At 53.9% G+C, this 14,178-nt stretch overlaps 4 protein-coding genes across 4 annotated transcripts; 1 reads left to right on the plus strand and 3 right to left on the minus strand.

Moving 5' to 3' along the window:
* Positions 1-4,363: 4,363 nt before the first annotated feature.
* Positions 4,364-6,757, minus strand: TRIREDRAFT_56064 (uncharacterized protein; the record flags this gene model as incomplete). Its single annotated transcript, XM_006962287.1, has 5 exons — positions 4,364-4,448; positions 4,545-5,088; positions 5,139-5,582; positions 5,655-5,763; positions 5,834-6,757. Coding segments are annotated over 5 exons (2,106 nt in total), but the record flags the coding sequence as incomplete, so codon positions are not given.
* A 954-nt stretch (positions 6,758-7,711) lies between these two features.
* On the plus strand, positions 7,712-8,862 carry TRIREDRAFT_120140 (uncharacterized protein; the record flags this gene model as incomplete). Its single annotated transcript, XM_006962082.1, has 3 exons — positions 7,712-8,282; positions 8,343-8,424; positions 8,491-8,862. The coding sequence occupies exons 1-3, from the start codon at positions 7,762-7,764 to the stop codon at positions 8,860-8,862; spliced, it is 975 nt and encodes a 324-aa protein (XP_006962144.1). The 5' UTR covers positions 7,712-7,761.
* Positions 8,863-10,528: 1,666 nt separating this feature from the next.
* On the minus strand, positions 10,529-11,723 carry TRIREDRAFT_55886 (glycoside hydrolase family 16; the record flags this gene model as incomplete). Its single annotated transcript, XM_006962288.1, has 4 exons — positions 10,529-10,678; positions 10,800-11,242; positions 11,342-11,559; positions 11,629-11,723. Coding segments are annotated over 4 exons (906 nt in total), but the record flags the coding sequence as incomplete, so codon positions are not given.
* A 785-nt stretch (positions 11,724-12,508) lies between these two features.
* On the minus strand, positions 12,509-13,801 carry TRIREDRAFT_103703 (uncharacterized protein; the record flags this gene model as incomplete). The annotated part of the gene is made up of 1 exon (XM_006962289.1): positions 12,509-13,801. One exon carries the CDS (start codon positions 13,799-13,801, stop codon positions 12,509-12,511), a length of 1,293 nt encoding a protein of 430 aa, XP_006962351.1.
* Positions 13,802-14,178: the final 377 nt, after the last annotated feature.

The raw sequence follows: 14,178 nt of genomic DNA on the forward strand, positions 1-14,178 counted from the left end.
TGCTGCCCGGCCTATGAGTGCCTGGACAAAGTGCCCTGGGGGCTTAGAAGCACGAGGGCAGCGTCGATTGGACAAGGCTTCGCAATTATCGCGGGTGGGCTGATTCGGAAGAGGGCTGTCTAGTGTCACGATCCTGCCTGGACCCTTGTTCGCTCGGAGTCGTTCACAGAGCCCGGGACCCTGGACGCCCTGTCCACGTTGCGCAAAGGCCGGCTTGCATTGGTGGGAGCTGTCAAAGAGGCGCTTGTTCGGGATTAGTGGGCTGGCGCCGGTAGCTTGACAACGCGCATCATGGGGAGCCGGGGCTGCGGCAGCCTCACGTTTTCGAGCCATCGACTATTGCTAGCTCGCTCATCTGCAGACCAGGGGTAGCCATTGCGGATACCCTTTCCCCTCTTTGGAGCTTCTTTGCTGGAGCGGCCACCCGTATCGTACGAAGCATTGATATGTAGACTGGTCATGGAGCTGCCTTTTCTTCGTCAGTTCGAGCCGGACCAGTAAGTCATAGTACCTGGTAGTGATAGGCATGGCACCACATGTGGAGATGGATGCTGTATCCATATGCACTCGTCGTTCGTGCGTGGATGAGATAGAGCTGCCGGAAGTATGTACACTGTCAGTGGGTTCGTGCATACAGTACAGTCTGCGTTTGCGACTCGTCTCGTCCCGTCCTGAGTTGCCTGTTCCAACATGGCATTACCACTCACCGGTAACTGGCTGGCCCAAGCCGCAAGACCATTCTCGGTGACTGCTCGTATTCTAGCGTCTAATGTGAAGCCTCCAGTGGCGTCGGCGGTTCTTTATCTTCGTTTTGGCTTTGATGCCATCGGGAAGATCTGGCACAACGGCGCGGTGTCGCAAACGGCAAAGGCTTCAATAGCTCTCGACGGGGGTGTGCGGCTGCCCCAATCAGCCGCAGGGGCGCCGCTGAGCGTCGGATATCCTCTGTCGAGGCTCGTTCCCTGCTGTATTTTTTTTCACGTTCAAGTCGTCCAGCGATGTCCTTTTCACCGCCACCCCTTTGTTCTGAGACTGGCTCCTGGATTGTGGCGAGGCTAACGATGGGAATCCGTGAGTGAAGTGAAGATTGGGGAAGAGAAACAAGCGTAGGTTGACAAAGCATTGTTGGGAAAAAGAGGCGAAAGGCAAGAGGTACCCGCCCGACGTGACAGAAGGAAGGAAGTTGATTCTGTTGCCGAGGGCAAGTGCTATCAGCTATCAGTATGAGCCCTACACGACACTGCTTCATCACCAATCGAGGCCCTGGAGCTTGGCCATCGGCAGATTGGAGGCCAATTGACTCGCCATAGCTCAATTCGACCATTGGAGACGCCAAAATTCATGAACTAAATCTGAAAAATTCATGTGAATGCTTCATTCGAAGTCGCAGCACAGGCAACACACACACACACACACACACACACACACACACACACACACACACACACACACACACACACACACACACACACACACAACGATGAGCACGACCGTCCCATGAACCCGCCACACAACGGTAACGTTTCGACCACAGATAGTTACCTAGTGATAACTCATATTACCATGCTCGCGCTCCCCTCTGGCCGGCCTGCTTCTCTGCTCCATGTTCTGCCGTTTGCCCCTGACCGCCGAGAGCGACTGGAGGCACGTTTCGTCACATTCCAGTCATTACTTACACATTAGCTCGAACAGGCGTTGCTCATGCGCGATGCTCACAGTAAGAACTGGGGAAATATTACACCGAGATCATATGTGCAATGTTTGCGCACTCCATGTGGTCTTTTGCATGAGGGAATGCACCGAGAGTCCCAATGCCTCATCACACTGGAAAACTCAAATCATACCTACAAGACGACGAGGCGAACCTCCTAATCCTACGTGTGCAGTCACAGTCACAGGATACCTAGTAGATAGTTGTACTAGATCCTCCAAGTCTGTACCTTGCATGCTCCCACATGTAGTCCAGCCCCCCCCCCATGTCTTACCAACCCGTGTGTCGTTCGCAGGAAGTGGTCTCGATCATACCTCTTGGGGAGCATGCTGGACACCACCACCCAGTCGGCTACGCTTCCTTCATGCGGGTTAGCCACCATTATCAGCCAGGGTTCTCGGCCGCGTCCAGGGTCTCATCGGAAAGGCTGGCCGGGGTCCGGAGAGGTCGGGCCGGACTCTGTTCGCACATGCACCTCTCATGGCCCTGGACGTCGTGTGATGTTTAGCAGCGATCCAGTGCTCGTTTCCCGTTCAGCAGCCTTACCACTTCTGTCCTCGGAGTGAGACTTCCTAACGGCAAGAAGTGGCGGCTTTCCAATGAGCTAAAATGGGGAAAATTGAATGCGTGTACTCCATGAACATGATATGGAGCTTAAGGCACACACGTGTCGAAGAACCTTAAGGTGGGTAGCTTGCTCGCTACACTGAGGCTATCGTAACTTCATACAGGTGACGACTACGACACTTGCTTAAGTATCCAAAGCCATCATTTCCCCTGATATGTCAAAGATATCTCCATGTCCGACCCATCTCTCAGCCTTGAGCAGTGGTTCGAAGCGAGAGCCACCGATTTAGATACACTTACACCGGCGGTAGAGTCAATGCGGTCACCTGAAGTATATGTATGATTCCACTGAGTCGCGAAGCATACTTCAAAGTACAATTGAACACTTACATTTCGGCATAGCCCATATCTGTAAGGCAGATGTAACTCCCGTCCTTTATCAATCGCCCAACTGAAGCCAGTATCATCCAGCACATTCAACTGTCACCAATTTCAGTACACGGAGAAAGTGGCTTGCTAGGTACACTTCCCCATCTCTCTACATAGTAGATATCTCCAATCGTCACGGTTGCCCGTGCGCACCATGTATCTGTACACGTTGTCTGAATCCAACCATGAGGTCTCCGCTCTTTATGAGATCGTCACACGAGATTTCCAACATATGGATTGTGGATAAACTCCCAAGGAATTAAGGCCCTCTGCAGAATCACACATCCCCCAGGATCAGATTTTCCTGACATCATCGAGCACGAAATCCAGCTCTACATTTCTTGGGTGATGATATCTATATCCCGTATGCCAATACTTACCAACCACGTGTATTGATTGATGCAGCTCGGATGCCTTATCCAACCTATTGTTATGTGAATATGTACGGACGCCATCTCATCACATCAAACCTCCATTGCATCACATATGCATCCAAAACGCACCCAAAAAGTCGGTGACAACTATTCTCTTGCCTCATATACCGCCTCAAATCAAAAGAAATCCCACCTTCCTTCTCATCAAGAGCAAGATGAAAATCACCAAGTCTGCCGGCACCAGAGATCGCTATACAAAAGATCACTTCCTAGTCTGTGCTCCAATGTGGCGGAAACGACGAGAGATATAAATATTTGCCTCCCCCCATTATCCCCAAGTCCTACAAATCCTCTAGCTGCTTCAAATTCTTCTGCTAATCAGTCGTAGTCTAATCCGTATTGTCCACACTCTCTGCCGATCCGATCTGTCTGTGAATGCATGTTGATGCTGGTTCAAAGTTGTTTGCTCGCGCACCTTTTCTTCCCCGCCTCCGCCTCGTGACCAATCGCCTTGTTGGGCAGAGAGATGGCGCATGGCTTGCCGCACGGGCTTCCTATTGTTCAAGAGGACCTAAACGCGCCGTTCCCCCCTCCTTCTTGTCTGATGACTGTCCTTGGTGGAGGGGGCGTCACTTTGGGCCGAGGGAGGGTGTGCATTCACTTACACCGCATTCATCGTCCAAAGTCCAGCGGCCAACGCCAACGAGAACACGATCAGATCCCGTCATTCCACAGGTGAGGCCATGCCGATGAAAGCATGGCATGGCATGGTATGGCATGGCACAGCAACTACACTGATACGAGTCGGGCACGAACTACGAAATAGACTCATCGCTTGCATAGGGAGACTCTGCGCCGTTCGAGAACGATCTATTCAGCTGCTATCCAGACTCAGTTTCCGATCCCTAATCCGTAAGTCCTTGACGAACCATCAGATAAACAACCACACCCGTAATCAAACAACTGACCCCCGGCTCCCGCCTCCCGGCTTCCGTCTTCCGTATCGGTCGCGAGCTCTGAAGCACGTGTTGCTGCTTCGACATCGCCGGCCCCACCTTCAGCAGCCTCCACATTGTCCCTTGCTCCCACGCTCGAGAGGGTTCTCGGTATCGTAACGGGGCATATCCCCATGTTCAGAGCCAATAGTGAACATTAGTCCGTTCGGCAGCGCAGTGTATGAGTGATCCGTAGCTCCTCTGCTGTACGACGGCTGCAGAACGTAAAGCAGCCCCCCCACACCGGTTAGATTAACGCAGATGCCCCTTATGCAGGTTCATCAGCCTCAAGACCGACCACTAGTCTGCTCTGCGATCAATTTCCGTCCGACCAAGATTGTGTCCTGCATGCCCCGTTGGCGCTGCCAGAACCTGTGAACCGTGTCAGCCACAACTGAGAGTCGCCTCGACTGGGTATAGCGAATCTGTCCAAGAGCCAAGCCGCCGATGTGATACGAAGCTGCTTACCTTTCTTCGGGTGTTCCATGCCCATGAAGTGAGGCCAGCCGAGCCTCCTCCTCCAGGGTCTCTCTCGTGATCTGCTCCGTCTTCTCAGCCCCTGGAACAGCGACGGTAGCCTTTTCGCTCGAAACGTGACCGACTGTCTCCTCCAGAAGCTTCTTCTTCAATTGGAAGCGCTCCTTGCGCTCTCGCTGGAGACCGGGGCTCTCCACCTTGCCCATGACAGTCCTCACGGCGAGTTGAGCTGCAAAATAGAGATGTTCAGCCAGGAGGATGCTGAGGAGAGCTCCACCTGCAGTGATGTAGGATCCGGAACCAGCTTGCCTGTCTCCGCTGCAGAGGTAAACGATGGCAGCGCTGGTGATGCTACCTAGCCACGACAGGAAGCCCAGAGCAGTCAGCCATGGTCCGATGGAGTCAGCTCGCCACGGGATGGGTCTGCGACAGCCGATAATAATCTTCAAGGCGTCAGATCGAAGTTCGATCCAGTTGTTGATGAGGAAGAAGCAGGCTGTCAGAGGCCACGAAACAGAGAAGAGAGACAGATAGCCTGATTCTCGTTAGTGGCGTTTCACTGGGAGTACAGAACAGTCAACTCACCAAATTGCATTATCATCTCACGGTAATCAGCAGTGACATCATAGTCTTCCAAGCCAGCTTGATTGCGCACACGTTTCAGGAAGTCAGCTTCGTCAGGTTGATCGTTGGTCTTGACCGCGTCTTTCTCTGAGAGTTCCTTGGCCTTGACAGTGGCCTTGTGCTTGACGTAGGGCACGACGACTTCGGTGAGGAAATTGATGATCTGAGCGGTGACCGTGGTGAAGTACATCTGGTTAGCAATCCGCTGAGGGTTCGATTCGAACTGGCTGGTCGTCATTGGTTTCTCGCTCATCGTGAGTGTCTGTGCCGTCTTGCCCCAGAAATTGAGCAACGGGTGCAGGACATGGCCGAAGGGGATGTAGACAAAAGCCGTGAAGATCAAGGCCATATAAGATGTCATGAAGTTGAGTACGAACTGCTTCTGGACCAGAGCAGCGTGGTGCGCTTGGGGAGAATTCTCATTAGTTGCAGCCCAAAGTGACAGCTTGGCTTGTCTTTGAAAGTAAGGTAGCTTACCATCCAGAGTGTCATAGTTTTCCATGTCCGTCAGCCTTTTGGCAGCTGTCATGAGAATGGTGGAAAAGGTCGGCGTCAGAACAACAAGCAAGATGGTGGGAAGGAAACCCTATCACGCAACAGTCAATGTTTGTCCCCAAGGAATGAAATGGGTACTTCAAAGTCCTCAATAAACTCACCAAATACTGCTTTCCTGGACCACCATACACTTCGTTGATGTAAATCTCGAGAGAATTGACCGTAGCGACCAGCCCACCAAGTACAACAATACAGACGAGCGCAAAGGGGATCTGGAGGAGCTGGGTCTGTAGCCGCTTGGCAGGTGGATAAACCTTTACTGGCTCTCCCGTGACTGAATCTTCCATCTCAAACTCCCACTTAAACTCTGGGCGGTGGTGCTGTATCTTTGAAACGCCACGAACACCCCAGGTGACGGCCAAGTCGGCTTCCTTACGCTTCCAATACTCGAAGAAGACGACGGACCAGAGACAGCTGCAGATGGCGTAAAACGTGGAGAATTGGCCCATCAGCATCCATGCGGCAAAGCCCACAGCCGCGGGGAATATCTGGAAGCGGAGGTAGTCCATGAGAAATGCAAAGTAAAAGGCAACGCCCTCACCAAACCGGTCTCGAATTTCGTCTAGATCGGATTGCTCCAGGACATACTTCTTGCTCCACTTGTGCAGCCATTCCTTGTTGAAGGCGTTGTCGTGAAGCGGGAAGATGGCCTCGACATACTTCCACTGCCCTTGGCCTGGAGTGATGCCTGCGCCGCCTTCATTTCGAGAGTTGGAGATGAGAAGATAGACGAGCCGGAGTCTCTCGGCTTCAGTCACGGGTTCGTCCTGAATTGCCTTTGCAATGTCGTTGCCTGGACCGGAGATGCGAACGCCCTGCAGCCAGTCCTGGAGGCGAGAGCTGTAGGCCTGCTGGGCCAAAAGGTCGTTGGAGGCAAGCCTGGTGAAGACGAGGAGAGAGTCCTTTTCGCCGTTGCGAACGGCCGTAGTGAGGCCGATGTTTGTGAGGGCTTCAATGAGCTGGACAAAGGCAGCCTCTGCTTTGGCTTTCTCTAGAGGTGTGTAAGCGATGGAGTACAGAACAATTCGGAAGGGGTGAAGCTGACTAGGTACCTACCTTTGGGTGGTATCCGGTAGTGAATCACATAATCAACCCTGGCGAGCTGTTAGCGAGATGGTCAGGGATCGTAGGGAGATCGTAGAGAGATCGTAGGTGAGGACGGCAGATCTCAAGCAGATGCTTACCCAAAGTTGCCCTCACCACCCTGCTCGTCTCCTTTGCCGTACAGCCCCCGCAGGCTCGACATGGTGATGACGTCGGACACGCGGCAGACACGTGCGGTGAGAAGTCAAGGAAGGCTTCGGTATCTTTGCTTTGCAGCAATTGATCGTGCTAAAGAAAAGATGATGCGCGTAAGGTAGTATTTGAGGTGGGCTATAGGAAGTTGGTTGAGTATGAGGACTGAAGAGAGAAGGCGAAAGAGGATGTAATGAGGCAAGATACAGCAGATGCGTGTTCAATCGATAAGGTAAGGTAGGTAAGGAAGCAAGATTGCTCAGGAGCTGGTGTGGGGAACAAAGGGCGAAGACGTCACTGGCCGTGCAGCTGCCCTGATGAGGCTTAGCTTTGGAGAGAACAATGGATGATTTAGAGGACAGCTCAATGTTATGAAGACGAGATGGAAGAAAACGCAATTGAGGGAGAGGGAAGAAGAAGTAGAAATTGAAGAGAAGAGGAAGAACGAGAACAACAAAGAGAAGAGAGGCAAAGACCCTCTCAGCTGAAAATAACCATCGTCATGTGAAGCCATTCTGGCAAGCCATTGACGATCCGCCAGATTTCCGATCAACAGCCTCCAGGAAAAAGCCGGGCTAAGCCTCTCCCGGGAAGGGCTGGCTGTCCGCCAATCAGCACGCAGCATCGACACCATGAGCTCATATGCGTCATCCTCCAGCCTTTCGATCCTGTTCAATTCCTTGATCTTGATAGTCTTCCACTACACCAGCTGAAATACAATCTACACATCAAAATGCCGGCCAATCAGTAGCGATTCTTTTCCAACTGAAGCCATCACCACTCCTGCTCCAGCATGGGCCTGCTCACGTTCCTCGGCCTCCGCCGGGAGAACCAATGGGAGCGCCTCACCCTCCTCGACAAGCTCCTCCTCTCGCCATTGACCTTCATCACCATCAAGCTCTACCACATCCTGCTCTTCCTCCGTGGGCGCCCATTCGTTCCCCCTCGTAACAGACCAGCCATCCGCGTCGTCTGCATCTCCGACACTCACGACCAATTCGTTGATATCCCTCCAGGTGACATTCTCATCCACGCTGGCGACTTGACCAACTCCGGAACCGCTGCAGACATCCAGAAGCAGATCGACTGGCTCAAGAGCCAGCCCCATCAGGTCAAGATTGTCGTTGCTGGAAATCACGACAGCTGGTTCGATACGCGAAGCCGTCTTGACTCGGACGTCAAAGCCGGTGCTACGGTCAACCTGGATGGGCTCCATTATCTCGAGAGCGGCCTGACTGTGCAGGAAGTAAAGGGGCGGAAACTGACTCTGTTTGGCGTGCCCGACGTCCCGGAATGTGGCCCAGACAGCTTTGCGTGAGTTGAAGAGAGAGAGCTCGGTTTTGCGCACATCAAGTACTGACTTGTTGGACATAGGTTCCAGTATAAGCCCACCAATCCCCCGTGGTTCAGCAGAATCCCACCGCAGACTGATATTCTCGTAACTCATTGTCCTCCGGTACGGAACTCCTCATCCTCATTGTCATTTTGGACCTGAGAATCTTAACGTGGTCTTGTGTGTCAGAAACATCACATGGATCTCGGTGTCGGCGACCCTCATCTGCTCCAGGAAGTGTGGCGCGTCAAGCCTCGTCTCCACGTCTTTGGCCACGTTCACTGGGGCTACGGCAAGGAATCCGTCTTCTTTGACGAGATGCAGCTCGCCTACGAGCGGCTGCTCTCTCGCCCGCCGCGAGGTCCCTTTTGGGATTTCGTCCCGAATGCTGCATGGTGGGATCATCTGTACGTGCTGTGGCATGGTGTCCATGCTGTGCTGTGGAAGTGGATTATGGGCGGCCCGGGAAGCAACCAGGGCGGCTGCTTGATGGTGAATGCTGCGCAAATGTATGGGAGCACTGGTAAGGTCAAGAGTAGGGCTATCGTTGTAGATATATAGCACTTGCCACATATACCCTCAAAGATACAATGTCCATTTTTTCCTCATGCCTTTGCAGGGTCAAACGCTCCCGAGTGTCGAACTGTGTCAATTTACCAATTATACCAAACTAAACGCTGCATTCTATACTACCTAGGTAAGAGAACCATCCGATTAATGCCTGTTGGTACAATGCGCACTTTATGCCAATGGGTATCCTGGTATACAAAGGAAATTTTTAGTCTGTTTCCGCATGTCATTGCTGCCGCGATATATGTGTATATATCTCTTAGAGCAAGCCCATGACGACAACCAATATACCTGACCCCATAATGGCAAAGTACCTTCCCACTTCACCGTACACCATCGAGGCTGCTGCAACAAGCACAAACGTGTTGACAGGCGAGTCTGGTGATGTCGACGATGGATGGAAGTGGTTGTTGGTCCCGTTGTGTGCAGGTGGCGGTGGTGGTGGTGGTGGAAGAGGATCGTGATGAGACTGGTCGTAGTCTTCATGCGGAGGCGGTGCTGCATCGTGGTGGAAGTAATCATCATCGTTGTGCTCAGGAGGTGGTGGTGAAGGAGGAGAAGGGGGATCAGAAGGATCAGAAGGAACCCAAGGCTTCGACTCAACAGGGGGCAGCCACGTCGGTATCACGATAGCTTCTTTCGTTGGGGTTCCCTCAGGGCAGTCAACCACCGTCTCCGTCACCGAAACCACAACCTCTGTGATGTCGGGCTTGACCTGTTTCTCTGTTTGAGATTCCTTCCAGTCTCCCCACTGCTCGCTCCAGGCATATCCGTCTCCTCCATCATGCTCCCAGTCACCCCCCTTCCACTTCGAATCATCCTCCTCCGAGACCGGAAAGACAGCCACCTCCTCCACCTCCGTAGCCGTCCCCTCATCCTCACTCTCCCAATTATCCCCTTCGTTCCTCCACGGCCCATTCGACCCGGGCGCCATCGCCGGCGGCTGCTCCGGCTTCTCCTCCGCCACAAAGGCATACACGGTCAGCGCATGCCTCGGCGTCTCATCCGTCACAAACTTCTCCCGCGGCCCATCGTTATCACGAGGCCCGATCAAGCCGCCGCACTGCTCGAGCTTGTTGCCCGGACACTCGCGGTTGCAGAGACCCTCTCTCTTAGCGGCCCTCGTGCCGGCGTCGAGGTCGTCTGCGCAGAAGCAGTGGGAGTCGAAGACGGCGGCGTAGGTCCTGGGGCGGCAGAGCTCGATGCAGGTCTCGAGCGTCATGTCTAGGCTGTCGGCGACTTCGGTGAAGCAGGGGAAGTCGGTGCTGGAGTAGAAGCAGCCGAGGTACGAGTAGTCGTTGATCTTGACGGGGTTGACGGGGGCTCTCGTGGCGACGGGCTCGATGGCTGCGGTTGTGTGGGCGGGAACATGGTCTCTCCAGCCATCGTTGCTGTCAACGTCTTGAGGATCGTGAGGGTGATATCCGGTGGCGTATGCGGTGACGGTCTCTGTCCAGCGCGTCGTCATGGTTGTTGTTGTTACCTGTTCGTTCCGCCAGGAGTCCGGGTCACTTGGATGATCTGGACGGTCCCATTGATCCGGATGGTCTGGCTGATTCCATTCATCTGGCTGATCAGGTTGATCAGGTTGATCAGAATGATGAGGGCGATCTGGGTTCTTCGGGTGGCCTGGATGCGGTCTGTGGCCACCAATACGAAGCTGATAGGCATCGATATACCGGACATCCCAGTAAGCATTCGCAAAGGCCTCTGGATGACTTGCCACATATTCAGGACATGTCGACGCAAACGCATTGCACTGATCCGTGATGCCCCAAACAGCATTACCGTAATCGCCGCAAAAGTTCTGTGCAAGTGTCAGTACATGGCTTCTTCTTCTTCTTCTTCTTCTTCTTCCTCCCCTGCTCTTTGGTAGTCTTCCTCTCATCATATAGAAGAGGAAGAGAGAGAGATATATATAGACTCACAATATTCAGCACCAGCCTCATCCTCTTGAAATACTCATCAACATCACAGCTCTCCCCCCCAAACACCGCAATCGGCAGCCCCCATGTCTCGGGATCCGGCTTCTTCTCCTCAATATCCCGCGGAATCTCCCCCCGCGCGAAATGCCAGATGCGGATATGCACGGAATCCCACTCCATGGCATACACACCTCCGTGAGCGGCATTGAAGCCGTCACCGTACGAAGAAGTGTCCTCCGCCGAGGGATGAAAGCCGCAGCCAATGTTGTTCTCGCCGACGGCGCATTCCGTGTTGATCAGTTGGCCGCTATAGAGGCCGTCGATGGTTGGGCTCTGGGTGCAGCCGTCGGCGGTGTGGGCGGAGAGGATGTTTGTGTGGGCGGTGTTGACGCCCTCGATGATGTCTATTTCGCCGTCGTAGGGCCAGTTGTCGCCATATGTCCAGACTGCGGGCATGTCAAGAGTCAGCTTTGTGTATCTCTTCAAAAGGGCGCTCGCTATACTGGCTCAGGTTAGGTGGTGGTGGTTGGAGTTTGTCGACTTACACGCTGGCCATAAGCCGCAATGCGAGGGCGGCATGTGCAGAAAGTCGGCAATGAACAGGCCGTGATCATACGTCGCCTTGCTCTCGATGCGGATACTCGGCCGGCCTCGGTCAGAGAGCGAATACTCGTTGGTGCTGTCTACGCCTAGTCTGACGACGCCTGATCTCTCGTCGATGCTGTATAGGCCCATGGCTTCGGCATCGCGTCTGCTTTGGTAACTACACACAGGACATGTCCATCAGTCATATGCAACAATAACACATATGGTCTCAGTCAGAAGCACTTACGAAACAAATCCATGAGATGGGTCTACTCCATTGAACCAGTTGAAGCCAGAGAGGAGAGCCTCTCCGGCATACGATGTAGTTAGGTGATACGCCATCTTCACTCCGCTGTTTGCCACAGCTTTCGTAGAAGACGGCTTCTGAGAAGAAGGATAAGATAGGAAAGAAAGGTTGAGTACCAAAAAGAAGACATAAATCACAATATATACCACGCGAATATTCGTAGCAAGATCAAACGCGTCTGGAATGCCATCTCGAGTCTCGATGACTGTCTCCTCCAACTCCGCGTCTAAAGTGAGACAAACCACCACTCTAACGAAACCTCGATCCGGACAGCCATCAACACGCCTTACGACCAGCACTTAAAGACTCATCCATTATTTCCCCGGGAGACCAACGAGTTTCGAAAAGTCTGCGCATTGTCTCGAGCGCAATTAGAAAGGACAAGTCTTAGTCGCCTCGTTGCCAGGCCATCACGACGATGCTTTCGGAATCGCTCACGAGAGCCATTCCAGAGAGTGAGACTTTTGCCAACATTTCTTCGTCAGCTCTTCATTGTTCATGTCAGGCACGAGGCCAACGCTTTCAATGCGTGCCTGGCGAAGGCTTGAACTGAAACAATGCATTTATTCTAGTAGTAGTCTATTCAGCTTCGGTATGTCGCCCAAAAATAACGCCTTGATATGCACCCATCGACTAGTATATCCCAATAATACTATATCCATCTGCATTCGCTTCCCGCTTGCTGAAAATCCTGAGTGTACATTGTTTCCTTAATTATACATCCCGATGATCGCTCGGGCACCAAGCTGTCTTTGTTCTTATCCACCTCTTTATGCTTGTCCTATGATCATCCATCCAACCATCCATTACCAGAACCCATTTACACCATGATCCTTCTCAGACCCTCTGTGCCGCCGAGGACTCGTTTCCCCGTGACGGCACAGCGGCCCTGTCCACTCTCCCACTTGCCTTGTCGATCTTCCATGAATTCCTCCTGCTTGGGGTGCATGCCCTCGATCCATCGGTGGATGCACGTGTAGCAGTAGACGATGCCCGTCTGGCACAGTGTCGGCGTCACGATCTCGCCCTCGCAAATGGGACACAGCGACGAGTCCTCTGGAAACCGAACAACGAAAATGGGCAGCATCGACGGGGTGGCAATCGGCGCCTCCTTTTCTGTAACGGCCTCGTCCTGTTCGTCTTCTTCTCCAGCCTTGTCATCTGTCATCGTCGTCGTCTTCTTCTTCTTTTTGGGCAAGGGAGCCTTTCCAGACACGATCGGGGGAGGCAACTCGATGCTCTCGGCCGCCTTTCGCGACAGCTGCTTTGCAAAGTCCGACTGGTACCACCACTCGAGGAACTTGAGCGCAAAGATACTCAGGGGCAGCAGCATCGACAGGCTGGACATGGCCCTGGACGCCAGCTCCTTGGGCGTCGACAGCAGAGATCGCGGGCCGGGCTTGGCAGCGTTGCTCGCGGCCTCGGACAGCTTCTCAATGGCCTGGTAATCCGCCCCGGTCATCCTCCGTATCCTCGTGCCAATGAGCCACATGAGCGGGTTGTGGTATTTGGTTCGGTCGAACAGGTAGGCCAGGTTAAAGGCCAGCATGGCGAAGCAGTAGGCCGCGTTGACGTGCGGATAGACGTTGCGCAGGAACCATCGGTAGTAGTGCATGAAGCGATCGCGCAGGCTCGGGTTGTCGGGCATTCGCGTGTAGGCGGCGCCCAGCAGCGCCCGCGGCGCGTTGATGTCGTACGACTCGTCGAGCTTGCGCTTGAGGTACGGCACGCCGACGAGGACGGCCAGGTTCTGCCACACGTCCCTGGTGGTGAGCTTGAGCGTCTCGCGGACCAGGTGCGGCGCGGCGAGGCTGGCGCGCGGGATCTCGCCGTGCAGCGCCTTTTCGCGCTTGAGGCCGTAGAAGTTCTCGGTGAAGGAGCCGCCGCGGGTGCGCAGGTAGTGGCGCTCGACGGCCAGCATCAGCAGCGCGTACAGCTCGTCGAAGGAGTTGAGGATGCGCAGCAGGTAGCGCGGGTGCCGGTGCGTGGCCACGGTCAGCAGGTACCGCAGCGTCGGCGGCAGCAGGCTGTTGAGCTGCTGCTCCGACAGCACCTCGAACAGCGACGGCTTCTGGCCGTCAAAGGTGCCCCTGAGCGCCGTGATGAACTCCATGGCGGGCGGCCGGCTAAGCTGAAGCTGCTGAAGCTGCTGCTCCTGCTGCTGGTTTGTGTTGCTGATAGGAGCCGGCTCCCGATGGTTGCCGCCGCCGATGACGACTATGTATCGTCAACTGTATCCGATACCGTAGGAGGTGAGAGTCGTATAGAGCAAAGGACGAAGGGGTTTCGGCCGTCAGGGGTGAAGTAGTATCAACGGGGAGGAGTTGGTGGTGATGATGATGTTGTTGGTGAGGTGAAGATGCTTAGCTGAACAGGTCACACAGCAGGGATGGAGGCTGTAATCTCAATCCGGCTGAACGCTAGAGCCATGTGAAGAAGTGAGCCTCGGCAAAAGTGCCGCCATCAGCCCCGGATTCCCCAGGTTCAATC

The sequence above is a fragment of the Trichoderma reesei genome (assembly GCF_000167675.1).
Source record: "Trichoderma reesei QM6a unplaced genomic scaffold TRIREscaffold_2, whole genome shotgun sequence".
NCBI classification, from domain to species: Eukaryota; Fungi; Ascomycota; class Sordariomycetes; order Hypocreales; family Hypocreaceae; genus Trichoderma; species Trichoderma reesei.